Below are 16,761 nucleotides of genomic sequence, written 5' to 3'. Positions count from 1 at the left end.
TACTCTTTAGAGCATATTATACGGGAGGGAGCTACCCATCCCGAAACCTCGCGAAAACTGCAGCCGAAGTAACGAAAGACGAGGTATACATTTGGGGTACTCCGGTTTACACTGCATTGCACGTTTTTCGTTATGTCAGTCAGCGATGCCGGCACTAAAGAATCGCATACTGATCTACTGATCTGGTTAATTTTTGTCGCAGACAAATGCCAACATGACAATTATGGGGTGCGTTCCAAAATTAGCTCCCAGTGCTGTCAACAATCTTTCATTTCTTTTGCGCTGCCGAGTTCTTGATTTGCTCTGCCTCTATCCTAGGGAGTTTGGCGCTGCCAGCTAGATTCGGGCACGTGATGATACGTTGAAAAACGGGGTTAAAAGTTGCGAGGTACGAAAACCTAGAATTTGACATATGCGTCCCTTTAATTTATGATTTACATATTTATTCGTTTGAACTGTCAGTTGTAGTTCGCCTCTGCATTACTCCGCGATGTCAATTACGAACGATGAACAAATCCTGAACTTATTAACTCTTAACTGCTGGTATGTACATAAACACAACCGAAGTATAATGCGTATTGCAATTTAGCCAGCTATAATATCACATTTGATGATAGAGAATGGTTTGTTTCATTCACCCATTGTTTAGCTTTAACACTCAAAACCATGCACTGAATGAGATTAGAGACAAAGGTTTATCAATGCACAATGTAACAGTTGTAATCTATAATTGAACATAAGCCATTTGAAAGATATACTGTGGACAATGTCTTAACTGTTTCTGACCGAAGTTTCAAAATAAATTATTTTTTTCAGGGGCATTCCATATGTATCGAAGAATAGATTGTATCGAATGGAGGCGATTGCAGAAAAATGTGTGACGGATGATTATGATGTCGTTTGTCTGCAAGAAATTTGGTCAGTCAGTGATTTCAAAATGATAAGAGCCAAAGTTCGCGAGAAGCTACCATATTCACATTATTTCTACAGGTACAGAAAAAATTATACATACCGCATTCGAATTGGTTTAGATTTTTTTTCTGAATAACACAACTAACAGTAACACCATGATCGTGACTAATCAACAAGTAAAATATTTTTCAACATTTTCTAAGCATTTCGTAGTGCCACTCGGCAAAATATTGGCAGTAGGAGAACTCGACCTCAAGAAACTTCTCAATTTGTTCACAGCGGTGTTGTGGGATCAGGAATCTGTATGTTTTCTCGCTTCCCTATCCAAGACGTAATGTTTCATAAATGGCCATTAAACGGATATGTGCACAAAATTCACCATGGTGACTGGTTTGGTGGAAAGGGTGTTGGTCTTTGCAAAATAAAGCTCAAAAATATCAATGTCAATGTTTATGTGGCGCATGTAAGTGGAATATTGCATGTTTCTTTAGTAAGATCCGTCCAGATCGTTGATACTATAATTTTCTGACCTTGACTTAGACATTTGTCTGTATGCATGAATCCATACTTGTTTGGCATTACTCAGATAATGAGACTGCATAATTGACTGAAAATGTAATGTCCCTTTTGTTCCTAAAGAAATCTTGAATCAAAAAGAAATTCTGTGCTTACTTACATATTCATTCCAGCTACATGCGGAATATGACAGGGAGAACGATGAGTACAAGGCTCACAGAGTGCTTCAGGCATTTGATACTGCACAGTTTATTAGGATGACTATGGGAGGAACCGATGCGGTAGTTCTTGGAGGAGATTTGAATACAGAGCCAAAAGATATAGCTTATCGCATCATTCGTGGTATCGCTGGTCTTGAGGATGCCTGCTCAATTAGTAATAGTAATTTAGGGACCAATGAGTGTGCCAACAACAGTTACACACCTAAAAAGGTAGCTAAGAAAGAACCGGATGGAAAACGTATTGATCACATCCTTTATCTAGGCTCAAAGAACATCAAGGTACACGATTGAATCTTATCTTTAACATTATTTGTAATCATCAATGACAATTATCTTTATTCATTTCTTTAATCACAGATGGAAGTAGCTAACTATAAACATCCGTTTCCTAAACGAGTTCCAAACAAGGATTTCAGTTATTCAGATCACGAAGCAATCATGGCAAGCTTCAAGTTGCGGAAAGGTAGAATTTTACTATATTATCCCGGAAATTAAATTCCTTTTTGCATTTGATACTTACATACAGTTACTGTCTTCCTAAGACTGAGAATTATCGCCAAGAATTTTTCGTTGCAGGAGAATGTGAAATTGTGGGGTCTGATGTGAGAGAATCATTAAAAGAGGCTCTCGGTATCTGCCAGCTCGCTCTGAAATCAATAAAGCGTGAACGTATCTGGTACTTGATAGCAAGTTGTATATTAATTGTACCATTAATTTTATCAATGGGATTTGAGTACAAAACAACGTCCATTGGAGTAAGCATCGGTATTAATGTAGGTCGCCTTTTCTTGACGGCAGTATTGTGTTATGTCATTTTTATGAGCACATTATGGAATAGTGTAGAAAAAAATGCTCTAAAAGCTGGATATCGAGCAATGGAGCTTCACTTGAAGCAATTAAATAACCAGCTAAGCTCAACATGACACACTTTGCAAGTTTACATGCAACACACATGCATGTAATAATACTATATTGCGAACATCTTGATACAACAAATATTTATCGGTCTATACTGACGATTTATTACTAATTACTAAAGCTTTAGAATATTTTTCATTATCTGCTAAGATATAGACATTCTAGGAAAATTTTTTAATAGTATTTTTTTGGAGGTACTCCTGACTATAAACAGGGATCCAGGGCACTGAAATAGTAGTTATTTCTGGTCTTATACAATTTGAAAAAACGATGAAGACTGCACATCGAAAATTTTGTAAATATTATAGTTCAAGCTCGAGAGCTATTTTCATTTTCAGTAATTGTAGAGATCCTGTTTTAAAGAGAGTATAACTAGCCATTAATTTGATTTGTAATTGTCGATCGTAACAAACCGAGTGTACATGTATGGAACAAAAAATTACGCTCACGAAAGAAGCTGTCAAAAGCACTGTGATATTTTAAGTCGATAATTCGATGACTCATATTTTGCAACAAAGTCACGAAAAATTTTACTATAAAAAGCAGTTTATAATGCACTTCTAAAATGCATATTTGGAAAACTAGATATGAATTCGATACAATACGTCGCTTGGTTAATATTGATCTCAACACAGCTTAGTTCTTGCAAGAAAAATCTCATGATAAAATACTTGGCTTCATTAACAGCTGTTTATTATCACTTTGATCCAACGCAATTATCATGTATCAAAGTTTCCACTACAAGTTGTATGCTAGTAATTATTTCTAACAGATGTACTACTCAATACGTTCTGTTATAATGGGGATTTTTTGTTTATTATTGATTATTTTCATACAGAGTATTGAACTGTGGCCCAATGGAACATTTGATGCTCAAATAGACAATAAAATCAATGTACCATGTGTACCACGGTAGGAAATATCGTCAAAGGGCAAGTGACTGAATACTTAACGTATTCAAAGAAATTACCCACTTATAAAATGCAAGGGATAGTTGTAATCCATTCCAGCAAGTGTTGCATATTCATTTTATATTTACAATTGCTGTTTCGGTGATATGTTTAATAAACGAACTGGTCTACATCAGTAACATTGTTAACAATTCACCTATTCCACACTTTTGCATCCTACTTTAATTAATGATTAATTAGTATAGAAATAGAATGTAATGTATACAAGCTTCAACGCTAAACCTACCATGACCAGTCAAATGACTGTTCTTAAGCTTTAGTTTGAAATCACCTATGCACAATTTTACTATATCGCCATTCAAAGTACGAGTTTTCTTCAAATACACATGCAATGAAATTCAATGCGATTTTCAATACACACTCACTTCTCTTCGTAACCTGTCTTATTTGCTACGACTGTTGATTTGACCAGTCACGGTAGGAATAGGTATATTCATAACTTATTGATAGGTTTAATGTTAATATTAAAACTTATAGTAATTCACTAATATTTGAAGTTTAACAATGAGGCCATTGGTCAATTTTTCAAGCTATTGATGCCTTTTATCAGTGACTGAGAAACTAGTGTCATTTTGAATTCACCGATAATTTTTGGTTTCTGGAGGCTCGTGTTTTCCAATTTAATAATTGAGAATCAATCATATAATCAGTGATCAAAACTCTGGGCTTTTAGTGACAAGCAAAGTACTGTAAAATATAAATTTTATTACCTGTACCTTAACGCTACAATACTAGAACGGCTTATTGCAAGCATAAATTGCATACTATAAAATATTGAGCCCGAACGGATCCTAAGAATAAATATATAAATAGGCGAAAAGTTTGAAAGAACCAAGAATATGGCACAGCTTACACTAATCAGTATATAATAGCAGTGAATAAAAATGTATATTTAAAATTTCCATAGCACTACGTGTATAACACGTTATACATAGGTAGTGTATCTTTACCTTATATTTACAATTAATATTGCCTCAGAGGCTTCGAGGTATTGCCAACAATGAATTTTTTCTAAATATGAATAAATATGACATATATTAATTGTATAATACATATTGTAATTCATTTGTGAATTATGTACAAAGTAAACATTTTTGAGCGAGACAACTCTTATTAACTAAAATACATACATAATTGACTGCCCAAATGGTTCTCAAACTTCGTTTCAACTTTGAACTTCATTTGCGTGTGAATTTTCACCTGTAGCTTATTTCTCGGAAATAAATATTTAGGAAGTGTGTGTATGGCGCTTCAGGAATGTGCAAGTAGGAATGTATTTAGAAATATTTGTGTACTTCACGATTTTTCAGTAACTATTAGGCACTCTTTGGTTCAAAAATCTTCAAGGTAACTGCTCCACATAATTCCTGGGCACCAACCCTGTCTTTCCATTTAATGTTCCCTCCAACCATCCAGGTTCCAATGAATTTTTCACTGGAAAATAAGAGATTCCACCTTTATTTTGATAGTTTTTAAACGTAGACGTAAACTGTTTTTTGGGGATCCCAGATCCTTCGACTCACCATTCGTTATTATTTGATTCGGTTCGAATGATAATTCTCCGTCGTTTTCTGCCATGCAAGCATACAACGTTCTGACCCTCCTATCGAATTGCATATTTATTTAAAATATAAATCAGAGTATGAGCATAATGTAGTAATCAAGTCGCATCGCGGATGCAAGTAAGTAATTTCTGATGGTTAAACAGACAAAAACATACCAAATACCACCCATTTGTCCTGGACTTGAACGACCGCTTCCAGGCGACACGTTCACCCTTCAGAAGAAAATTGAAGGTAAAATATGAATTAAAATAAATAGCTCGTTCTGCTGATAACAAAAATTGATTATTGTAATTACAGGGGTAGCGGCGGGTTTCCTCGCTGCTGATAATTCGTAGTATAATGTAATCCCATCATTGATCCTCGTTTTTGTTTCACTGGTAAATCAGAGGGAAATGGATTTGGGTCTGAGGCCACCGACTCGTTTGAGCTGCTTGTGTTTCCACTTCCTGCAACTGTACAAATGAATGTTAACTCTACTCCAAGCATCGCCAAGACTTTCTTGCCTAATGAATTTTCAAAATCAGAATATGACAAATGGGTCTAGTCTAATAAAAATAATTACCCTTATCTGTTGAATGGTACATAAAATTTGCATTGCTCAATTTCATACGTCCCATTCTGCTTTCTGGATACGACATTCGCTGACTACTTTGATCGATTTCTTCATAATCTCCATTTTTTCTATCATCTATGGAGGATCCCGAAGCCACGGACATAGGTCCATCATAATACGATCTCGTGATCAGCTGCAGAGCATAATGAGATAATAAGTCAATATTTTCCACAGTTCAAACACTGAGAGTACACGGTACTGAATGGAAGAGAAATTATTTTCTTACATGAGCATGCGTTGTTGGTACAGCCACGTGTGAAGAGTATCTTGATAATATCGTAGTGCCATTGCCTGTAGAGTTGTGACTTTCTTTAACATCAGGCTGCACTGGGTTCAGAGTTTGTGACTGAATTAACTGCCCAGGAGGATTCTCTTGTGGAGGACCGCTACCTATTCTCTGACAGTTCTCAATTAGTATTTCGACCACAATATTGTGAAACTTTATATCCATTATCGATGCAACCGTTTCTTCTTCTGGTCTGAGCAAAGTGGGTCCAAAACAGACAGCCAAATTTCCAGTTGTCATCAAGTTCTTATCGCTTTTTTTAGCCACACTGTAACGCAAAAGATTCACATCTCTCTCAGATGTACTTATCTTACTTATATTACGATATTCGATTACCTCGATAAGAAATTTTATGAACGATTTGCTTACCTACTCAGATGATTTATCAGAAGAAGAAGCATGTTGAAGTTTGCTTTTGGCAACTTGTATACAAGTGTATGAACATCGTTAATCCTTGTTTCCTTATTTTCTTGTTCTAAAAACGGCAAATAGGTATATAATTAATCAATCATAAGATTTTGTCAGATCGTTGCCTTTACATTAGTTATTAAAAAACATCGCAACTAGTGGAGGGTCAATTAAAATTCAAGGAAATATCGATATTATAGGTGTATCATAAAATAATGCTGAGTTCAAGTGATCATGAAGAGTGAGATGCCATTACTACTGGAAAAATGATGGAAATATTCACTGCTTGTCAAAGGCTCTTGCTCTTAAGAATGGCAATATAAAAAATACCTATACGCACTCGCAGCTGCTATGAAGCTGTGGTAATATCGGAATGTCATCAGTGGTTCGGACAATGTTCGTAAGTAAGTTTTCAAGGCGCTTGTAATTGTTTTGCTTTCCCATTCAAAACGATCATCTAAATTGAATTTTTCCAATTTCCTTCTATCAAGGCCCATTGCCAGAAGTTTATTTACTTTCGAAGATACTCCTACAACTCTGTAGAGCCCCTGTTCGTTCAGCCCTGAGGAAAAGATAAAGCAGTTTTTAAATCTGAGCTATTCACATTCAAAGCACATTTTCGGTGTAAATTACTATTAATTGAGAGATTACTATCTCACCTCTGTCCTCTAAGGCTGCTATGCATTTTGATACAAATGCAAAGCCAGTCTCGTCAAGACCCGTTTCCTCCACCATTACAGATGGGCCTTGAAGGGCGTACGTCTGTACACATGAAAGATGATGGTAACCAACATCCATTCAAAAGCACAAATAAATAACTTAACGACAGATAAAAATTGATTGCAGGAAAAGGAATTACTTACAGGCTCTTTACCATCCATCGCATCCATCCACAGCTTTCTATCAGATTCAGAAAGAGCTTGGAATGTATATATTACTCCTGGCCTAAAAATAAATTAAACACAGGTACTGGACGGCTTCTCATATTTATAAGGATTGGTTTAATGTATGTAAACAGAGAGTGCATTTCAATGAGGCAAAACTTGTTATAGTTATGCACTATGGAGAGTTCAATAAAAATTAAGAACTTACTTATCGACGGCAGTGATGTCGAAGCAAAATCGTTTTTCGATAGAATCGGACATACGCCGTACACAAGATGCAAGGGTGAATTTTTCTCTACTGCTCTGTAAGAAATTTTTTTTTATGAAATATAGGAGGATGTGGAAAATAATTCGTAAAAAATTTTCGAATAATCGACACAGTAACATCGCACTTAAATACTTACAAATTTTCCAGTAAGTTGGTTGTAAGGTATCATAGTAAATTCTTTTTTGTCTTTCTGATATGTACAGTATTGTTTTGTCCATGTTGTACCAAAGGCCTCTGTAATGAAATGAAACGAATTAATTTTTGTATTTTTGGTACAAATTGGAAGAAATATATTTTCCGTGAAACTGTATTACCCACTTTTTTCCATCAAAAATAAATAGCCTTCACGTGAGTTTAATTTGCAGAGGGCTGCTTCGGCAGAAGACTGAAAATTCGAAACAAAACCAATTGTCAGAGAGGATTGCGAAAACCATAAACATTATACTGTGGACCAAGAAATTAACACATACTGAATTATTTTCACCTTACCTTTTTCATCTCCTTCATTTTATTCATGAGTGACTCAGTTTTATCCCTGGTGGCGAGGAAATTCTCCCTTGTCTTATAAAACACACACACACAAAAATCGGCAATTAATAAGCTGTATATTGCATGCAAGTTATCTTGTTACAACTAAACCATAACATGAAAACTGTTATATTTGAATATTTCTACTTTCAGCTTCGACATCATAGACAGTAAAGACGAAAATTGAATTAATTTGCCAACTCCAGATTGGGACAAAACGGAGAATAAAAATCGAAACTACACTTAATTAGATTGTAGTAAAAGTTGCTATGTTATTAACAAAAATGATAAGCCATTACTAAGTTAGAGGTGGGGGTGTGTGTGTGGTGGGGTAAGGGGGGACCAAATATTCAAAAACTATTACCATCATTACTTTTTTACAGTGAATAATTACAGTGGCTTGATTTACTTTGATTAGTTGTTTACACACTCAATGAAAGTAACTTTTATAATTTTTATTCCTTTGAAAGTCATCACGAAATATTTGTACTCCAGAAACAAGAAAAATCATTTCACCTTTTGTATTTTCAGCTGCAACTCTGTCATGTAAGGTTTAAAGTCCTTTGCTACTTCGTGCCCTTGATGATAGAAAGTTAGCCATCCAAACATGAATCCTAGCAGCTATAAAATAAATACAAAACGTTACATTGCTGTAGCATCAAATGACTGTCGAACGTGATGCTTCAAAGTTATTATAATTATTCAAATTTGAATGTGTACTTACTGTTTCTACAAATTCAAATTTCTTGCGTTCTTGAACCTCTTGGAGCAGAAATACATATTCCAAACTGGCTTGACAAAAATGTCTCTCAGCCATATCCAGTGTAGCGTCTGCCTGAAATTCACAAGATTTTTTATTAAATAAACGTACATACATATTTGAATATTGATAATAAAAATTCAACATTATGCGTAAATATATGAGTCTGTCAGAAATTATTTACCTCCTGTAGTACATTATCTTGTTTTTTTGTGGACAAATTTAAGTAGCGCTCTTGGCTCTGGCAAAATTTAATGGTTTGCTTTTCAAACTTCTTTTTCCCTTCCTGAAAAACACATTTATTCCAGTAAGTTAAGTGAATCTGGAGCAGAAATTATTTCATCATTCAATGGATTACCTTAACACCACCAATGTGATCCTTTCTAAAGTTTTCCAGTGGCAATATTATTTGATCATACGCACGCTCCAGCTGAAAGGATTGAAACAAATTTCTTACGGATGACAAGTAAGTAAAAATTGTCAGATAATTTCATATCGCAGCAACTTAGTAATAGCTAAGAAAAAACATAAATTTGGAGTGAAAAGTTATCCAGACAACACTACAGATTAATGGGTGTGTGATTATGGTTACAATTGATCTTATTGAATGACATATAGTAGAACTCAAATTAATTGGGTTGCTCGAGACCGAAGAATCCACATATAAATTAAATCATTTCATGTTTCATTTGTCGAAGATGCAAATAGTCGATTGAATTGCTGCCAGCTTGCTGTTCGAAATAGTTCAGTACTACTGTACCTGGTTGCTTACGCGAAGCATGCAGGCACTGGAGAGGATCACGGTTAATCGCGGTTCTACTGTATGCATATTAACAGGCATATCATTACACACCCGATGATCTATAATATGCACATAAATCAATGCTCGTTAATTATTCCACATTCAAACAGACCAGCCACGTCAAAGGTACATCTACTTTTTCTTCATTTTATTCAATTTGGAAACTGATTATTTCAATAAGTCAGATATTTATGGAATATCAGGTATTGCTGACCTACTTTACCAAATTGGTTTTGTTTCCAAACCATATGAAATTGATAAAAGATGCTGTAGAGAGTTTTTATTATGAATATATCGTTATGAACCAATGTCAAGGTATTTGCAAACACTGGATGTATCTTTGGTTTTAAATTGCATAGTTGAATAAGTGTTGTAATGACAAAAGGTCTGCAGTGATTAATAAACAGTGAATCAAAAGACACGGTTAACAAACACAAATGCATTGCTGTACAAAGCTGAACTGCGTTATACACAGTATTGTATAAATTATTAATACTAACATAGGGATGAAAAAGTGGTTCTGCGATATCTCCGTCGACAACGCGACTACTTGGTATTTTTTATGCACACCAGTGCTTGTAGAAAACTACACAATATTCTCGTTTTCGATAGAAAGTAGCACAGAAAATAGGATTTGTGGCATGTGTGCATATAGGGACTTCTTGACTCGTGTGAGTTTCGCACTTTACACCCATCAAGAAATTCCTACTTTATGTGCATTTGTCACGAAAATAACTATTATAACTTTATGTACAGGGCATTAATAAATATCATTGGTTATACTATATCACACTGTTTCTACAGGAATATTGCAGAACCGGCTGCATTTGATGGCTAGTTAAATAATACACAATAGTTATGAGATTAGATAGACGTATTTGTAATGAAAACGAATTTTTTGCTGAACGCAAAGTTACCACTTTGGAATGAAAGGATGTCGCATATTTTGTTAACATTATTATACAAAAGATATTCCTTTGAATAAAATATTGCATATGTTGATTGTCACTGTTGTTCAAACAAAAAATATACATATGTAAATGATATTACCAATTTTGATCTATAAACTATAGACTGTGAATGAAATGAGTCAACTATAGAATGGCTATGAACATTGGGTAAACTGTATAATAAAAACGTTCATGCAAAGTAATATAATACTTGCGTGTCTTAATTTGTCCACTAGGTATAAAAACAAAAGCCTTGGTTAGAAAGTGAATTGGTTTATAATGTGAATAACGCATTAAAATGTTTAGCTTATAATTTGAGTATCTCAGATTTTCATTGAATTAATAATTGATAGGTTTTTTCACCAGCTGCAGTTGGTGTGAAGTGAGTGCAATTTTTGCAGTATTCAACCAATAGCAAAAGCAAAATCCTAGGAAAGTTACACCATGTGCAGTTAGTGAAAAAATCTATAATTGTATGTAAATTTTAATCAATTTCATAAAATATTATTGATCAACTCAATTTAGGTAAAGCGTAGATCAAAATATGCAAATGTTTTAAGATAAATTTTTTCAACATTAATGAGTCATACCATGCGATCACGCTCGTCCTCGATCGAAGCGATAAGTCTACCAAATTCTTTCAAACTTTGTGATATGTGTGTTTCGTCCTCGGTTTGTGTTTCGCCAATACATTCAAAACTGAAGTTCTGAAGTGTTTTTGAGAATGTTCTTTGAGCTCGTGATAAATCTGCAAATCAAGATCACGGTAATGAACCTCATTAGCTAATCATGCATGTAGAAATTAGTATTATGTAATTTATTAGCTGTGGTCGAAAAACTTGATCCCATTTTTTACCGCCCTTAATCAAGTTGGTATATATTCTTTAAAAGAGATCTAATATCTAATGCCTCAGACGATGCATCAATTTCAGAAATTCAAGAGTTATCGAAGAGCTGGCAAGTTGTCTCAAGTATAAATCTGACTGAATCTTCTATCAAATGATATTGAAAATTGTTGCGTTACTTATGGTTAGACACAGCAATAGATAATAATAATAATAATAATAATATATACACACACACACACGTATCAATTTATATCATTATTGGATCAGATTACTCTTTCTTCGCACAAGACTTCTTTTACTTGTAGGCGAAAAATTCAACCAGAGTTATGTTTTCAAGTGGATTTTCGCCCTTTTAAGGCTCTGAAGTTTGTAGGACTGGTACATTGTCCGTCGTACATAGACGGTAATAAGGATAGTAAAATGCAGCGATGAAATTTTTTTGTCGAAGCTACTTGGTGCCATAAATGTGAGAAAAACTTACTTTTGGCAGCTATAAGCAAATCCTTGACCTCCTTTATCAAGCGTTTAATCTGCTGACTGGTTTTGTCTAATTCGCGTTCATGGGAATGAAGATTATCACGAAAATAGGGACTGTCCGTCAAACAGTCGGTAAATTCGAGCGGTTCCAGACCAACACCCATTATTATTAATTATCTTTGAAAAGATCGTATAATCATTCACAACCGAGTTAAATCAACTGCAAGCACAAATCTTGTTACGCTGAAATACGGAGGTGCGTTACCACAGAGAACGCGAAAGCCTTGTGGCAGGGTTCAACTGCATTTGTAATTTTCTTCAAGAATTAATCCACAATCTGGAAGTTGTCAATCAAGATTACCAATGGAAGTGTCAACACGACTAATGGCTTAATTGTCCCAGTTATCACTAATCACGGAACAAAAATACGTCGTCTCCACTCCACCACGGCTCCACCGCTTTCCGTTGAAAATTATTGAAAACAGAACTTTACAGATGAGAGACTCGAACGGATATTTCATGAATAGAATAACAACATGCCAAACGTCACTTTAGATTTTCATGATCAATTTTACGAACGCGTCCTCAGGAATAATCATGAGATAACCGATGACGACAGATGTCCAAGCTTTACACGTATATATACCTACATATGTATACTTTTCCTCTTTGCCGTGCTCTTTGTAAAAGATGGAGCTGTTTCGTAAAAGTAGCTGACGGCCATTGACCAATGAATGTATGGTGCAAGTCCGTGGTATGGTGTAACATCAGATAACAACCACTCACGAGACAGTTCGGAGCAATCGGTGTAAATCAGAGCATAGGCTTATTCAGAGTCCCGTTCGGTAAAACATAACCGCAATTTAATCATCGAATCCGGGTCGATACCGAAAAAATATTCAATAGTTTTCGGCTCTTCTTGGGTGTATTTAGATTCGCAAGTTATAAGCCAGGAGCGATCATGCCGAAAAAAAAGACAGGTCAAAGGAAAAAGGCTGAGAAACAAAAGTTAAGGCAAAAGGAAATTCGCACTGCTAAAGGTCAGATAGACCTTGCAAAATTTCCTTGCAATGCAATAATGGCAAGTATGATTGACTTGCAATACTTTTTTTTATCAAATAACCAATTGACCTTTTCATTCGTTGTTACCAAATATCCAAGCTAACTTCGGACCCTCGCTGTAAGTTTTGATAGTTATTAGGATTTTACTTCAGGAATGCGACAAGTGCAATAGAAAGCAGAAGAGTCGGGCATTTTGTTACTTCTGTCAGAGTGTTCAGCGTTTGCCAATATGTGCTCATTGCGGCAAAGTCAAATGCATGTTGAAAACTGGAGACTGTGTCATTCGACACGCCGGCGTCTTTACAACTGGCCTTGGTATGGTGGTGCGTAAAATGTCAAAATTTGTTTAAGCGTATTTTAAAAATTTTTCCACAGTAATTTGCAGTTATATTAAAAACAAATTTTATAATTTAGGGAGCCATATGTGATCACTGCGAGGCATGGGTATGCCATGGTAGACGATGTCTGACTTCCCATGCTTGTACTTGTCCATTAATGGATGCAGTTTGCCAGGAGTGTGAACGAGGAGTGTGGGATCACGGCGGCCGAATATTTCGATGCTCTTTCTGTGACTGCTTTCTGTGTGAAGATGATCAGTTTGAGCATCAGGCATCTTGCCAAGTATTGGAGTCTGAAAGTTTCAAATGTAATTACAAGATATATTTTCATATGTTTCTATTATTCAAATGTTCGGCACCACTAGTACAGTTCTGTAACACACAGCATGACAAAACTGAAACAGAAATCCTCAAGAGAATTGTGTTGAAAAAATTGCAGGTCAATCCTGCAATAAGCTTGGGCAATATTCCTGCCTGAGATGTAAAACGTGCTACTGTGAGGATCACGTTCGAAGGAAAGGTTTCAAATATGAGAAGAACAAGCCGATTCCATGCCCCAAGTGTGGTTACGAAACCTCACAAACCAAGGATCTTAGTATGTCAAGTAAGTTACAAAATTGGTTCTATACTTTTTACATTAACAGCGATAAAACATCTATGAATATGTTCTTTTCACTCTTACAGCAAGGAGCCATAAATTTGGTCGGCAAAATCAAGCAGGAACCTACGATTCTGACGAAGAAGATGGAGGATATGGATATTATGGTAAGACTTGTTCAATTTGTCAATTACGATTCACAAAAACTTCATTCTAAGCTTTCAAAAACTCTCTCTTAACAAAGATGCCCAATATTCTTGCACAGGTGATAGTGCTCATAGCTATGGGGATTATGCAGATGACGCCGATGACGACGAAGATGGGGAAGGTGAAAGTTCAGGTGAAGATGATGAGGATGAGGAAGAAGAAAGTTCGTGTGATGAAGAAGAAAATACCAATCTGTCTGATTCTAAATGCGATAAGACATCTAAATTGGACAAAGGGACATCTGCTAGCTGAAAATGTGATAGCTAGTTAATTGAGTATAGAAATTATTTCTATTGAAGAGGAGAGACCGTAAGGGGGACCATTTTATAAAATATCTGGTAGTGAATAAAATTTCACTTGCATTCGTTTTACTCTGATTGTGAGACTAAAATTAAAAAAATGTATTTATGCTACAAGATTGACTAATTGATCTACAATAGAAAACCGATTAAATTATTCATACCTATAAAGATTAGTCCACTCGAATACAGTTTCTGTGAATTAATCCCACCTCTCCAAGTTATACCTATACATAACATCGAAATTGTACATTTTTTGTAATTGTCTGTAAAGGAATCGAGACTAAGATATTCTTCTGATCGTTGTTATTATAATCTTATAGATACTAAAAAATGTATGTATTCATCACATTGCAGAAAATGAATTGTATTATTCTCTTTCACAATTAAATTGTTTACTTTTTACCCATTCAATAATTTACAATATTGACGAAACTCTCGTTTCAAATGACTTCGTTTAATTCCAGTGAATTTACAATTGTTCCTAGTGTAAAAAATTACGTGTATAAATTTATACATTGCCCCATTGTTCCACTATCATGATTTCTGAGCCTAGAGATGTTAGAAAAAAATTTATTCATAAGGCGTCATATTCGAAAAATAATTTCTGCCATCAAATATTACAGTGAAACATAGACTTATATTCGAAATAATTCGGTTATTGGCATGTGTTACAGAACAGACCTGCGAATTACAGAAATTCTAAGAAATTCAAACCCATAAAACTTGGTCTAAAGGTAATGGATCCTATGATATTGTGGTAAGGCAATGCTTATTTCCAAAGGATATTGTGTCATTCATAAATCGTAGTAATTCTGCCAACATCAATTTTATTCTGAGACAAATAATCGCATGCACTTGATGGGTCCAATTATTATTTTGTAAGATAAAAAATTGCCTATAGTAACTTATAATAACCTCGACCAACCTCAGACTCGAGAGTTCGTATATTCGGATGGAAAAGCAAAAGAGTGAGATCCATGAGCAGATACACTTGGTAGTAATCCAGCATTTGGTATAATATTCCATGACAATGTCAGAGTTACGTTCTTGTTGCCCCTAAAATAAAATTGTAGTAGTGTTGTTGTTCAAAATTCGTTTCTAGTGAGTACATGTATATATGAGAAGAGGGATAATTTCAGCTCACCTAAGACCGTTACCGTCATCCCAGAAATAATACTTGGTATTTGTATTTTTGAAGTCAAGAACTGCATTATCGCCACGTAATACTATTTTATCCCAAAGCACAACCTGAAATATTTTGAGTTAGAAAGAATTTAAACAGTAAAAAAAAATTTGCTTTGTCCATAATAATAATAACTGTTGAAAAACTTACCTGATTTACTTTATTGTTTGCTGTTTCATATTCAGCAGTCAAGTATAGGAACAATTGTTTGACATTCCAGTTAAACAGCGGGGTGAGATGTGTGTTGTGTTAAGGAAAATGGAAATATCGTAACATTTCTATAGTATAAGGCATCAAATAATACATACAAATATCACAAAATTATGCTATTGCTATACAGATAAAAGTAGTAAAGGATATCTGTTTGTAAATCAAAAGTTAAGAACCCGAGGTCATTTTTTTCTCTCGAAGCACTGTAGTCTGGCACATTTTTCCTATAACATAAACGAATGACTGAGTAAGCGGCGCAGATTAGGTAAATCTAGCATCAACTAGAGGCTGTCTATAATTTTTACAACAGCTGGTAGCGCAGTGTCGAAGCAAGGTATAACCTACATTTACCGGGGATAAAGAAAATCAATTCAGAGAACATCAGCTTAGAGTAAGGGCAAATTGGCTTTGCAATCAATTATACATTATTCAAACACATTCGAACGTAACACTTACACAACAACCTTAACCGTATTTAGGTTCGTATGAGTTCTATAGTCAATAAATACGGTGGACAGGAAGCAGCAAAACGTTAGGCAAGCCGATACGCTTAAAGTATAAGCCAGAATGGCATTTCCACGGGTCAACACTGAATGCATGTCTATTTGTTTATCTACGTTGACGTTTTATTTTTTCAGTACAAACTATCCCGCAATTGGAACCGACTTATTATACGACAAATTATAACCTATGTCAATGACTGAATGACGACAGGTTATGCTATTTTCTTTCAACGTCATCAAAAAGATATGACCACGAGCATCGAGCCACGAAATCGCTGATCGTTGACGGAGTGTTCAAAAACTCATCGGAATTCAACGGCTACAATTATTTGTCCCAAGCAAAGGTCCCAGGCTTAACGGATATTTTTTTACGCCAATTTTCGGCCACAACTCGACATTAAAAAGACAATATTCTGTTTGCGAATGAAAAA

General features: G+C 35.1%; 4 protein-coding genes across 6 annotated transcripts; 2 read left to right on the top strand and 2 right to left on the bottom strand.

Annotated features, from left to right (window-relative positions):
- The first annotated feature begins 368 nt into the window (after positions 1-368).
- LOC124412165 (putative neutral sphingomyelinase) lies at positions 369-2,741 on the top strand. The gene is made up of 7 exons (XM_046891832.1): positions 369-388; positions 469-543; positions 817-990; positions 1,192-1,375; positions 1,602-1,928; positions 2,007-2,112; positions 2,226-2,741. The coding sequence occupies exons 2-7, from the start codon at positions 491-493 to the stop codon at positions 2,570-2,572; spliced, it is 1,191 nt and encodes a 396-aa protein (XP_046747788.1). The 5' UTR covers positions 369-388; positions 469-490; the 3' UTR covers positions 2,573-2,741.
- A 735-nt stretch (positions 2,742-3,476) lies between these two features.
- On the bottom strand, positions 3,477-12,554 carry LOC124412164 (rho GTPase-activating protein Graf). The gene is made up of 20 exons (XM_046891831.1): positions 11,932-12,554; positions 11,193-11,350; positions 9,209-9,280; positions 9,035-9,136; positions 8,815-8,925; positions 8,607-8,711; positions 8,052-8,123; positions 7,881-7,947; positions 7,699-7,796; positions 7,503-7,597; positions 7,274-7,355; positions 7,070-7,172; positions 6,751-6,972; positions 6,372-6,477; positions 5,943-6,270; positions 5,666-5,849; positions 5,399-5,555; positions 5,259-5,315; positions 5,062-5,141; positions 3,477-4,972 (listed from the first exon to the last, which is right to left on the bottom strand). Exons 1-20 carry the CDS (start codon positions 12,089-12,091, stop codon positions 4,881-4,883), a joined length of 2,451 nt encoding a protein of 816 aa, XP_046747787.1. The 5' UTR covers positions 12,092-12,554; the 3' UTR covers positions 3,477-4,880.
- A 175-nt stretch (positions 12,555-12,729) lies between these two features.
- On the top strand, positions 12,730-14,509 carry LOC124412078 (zinc finger protein 330 homolog). The gene is made up of 6 exons (XM_046891678.1): positions 12,730-13,008; positions 13,142-13,312; positions 13,404-13,635; positions 13,767-13,931; positions 14,012-14,092; positions 14,191-14,509. Exons 1-6 carry the CDS (start codon positions 12,889-12,891, stop codon positions 14,382-14,384), a joined length of 963 nt encoding a protein of 320 aa, XP_046747634.1. The 5' UTR covers positions 12,730-12,888; the 3' UTR covers positions 14,385-14,509.
- On the bottom strand, positions 12,834-16,652 carry LOC124412080 (signal peptidase complex subunit 3). 3 transcript variants are annotated; one of them, XM_046891680.1, is made up of 6 exons: positions 16,284-16,652; positions 15,978-16,051; positions 15,768-15,856; positions 15,579-15,682; positions 15,350-15,490; positions 12,834-13,620 (listed from the first exon to the last, which is right to left on the bottom strand). In XM_046891680.1, the coding sequence occupies exons 1-5, from the start codon at positions 16,424-16,426 to the stop codon at positions 15,361-15,363; spliced, it is 540 nt and encodes a 179-aa protein (XP_046747636.1). In that variant the 5' UTR covers positions 16,427-16,652; the 3' UTR covers positions 12,834-13,620; positions 15,350-15,360. The 3 variants fall into 3 exon arrangements, with proteins under 3 accessions (XP_046747636.1, XP_046747639.1, XP_046747637.1); XM_046891683.1 differs by lacking the exon at positions 12,834-13,620 and adding an exon at positions 14,518-15,266; XM_046891681.1 differs by lacking the exon at positions 12,834-13,620 and adding an exon at positions 14,518-15,246.
- Between the last annotated feature and the right edge of the window lie 109 nt (positions 16,653-16,761).

Source organism: Diprion similis, chromosome 11, assembly GCF_021155765.1.
Source record: "Diprion similis isolate iyDipSimi1 chromosome 11, iyDipSimi1.1, whole genome shotgun sequence".
In the NCBI taxonomy this organism is placed as follows: domain Eukaryota; kingdom Metazoa; phylum Arthropoda; class Insecta; order Hymenoptera; family Diprionidae; genus Diprion; species Diprion similis.
Note: the sequence above shows the minus strand (reverse complement) of the source record. Positions and strands in the feature narration are given on the sequence as shown.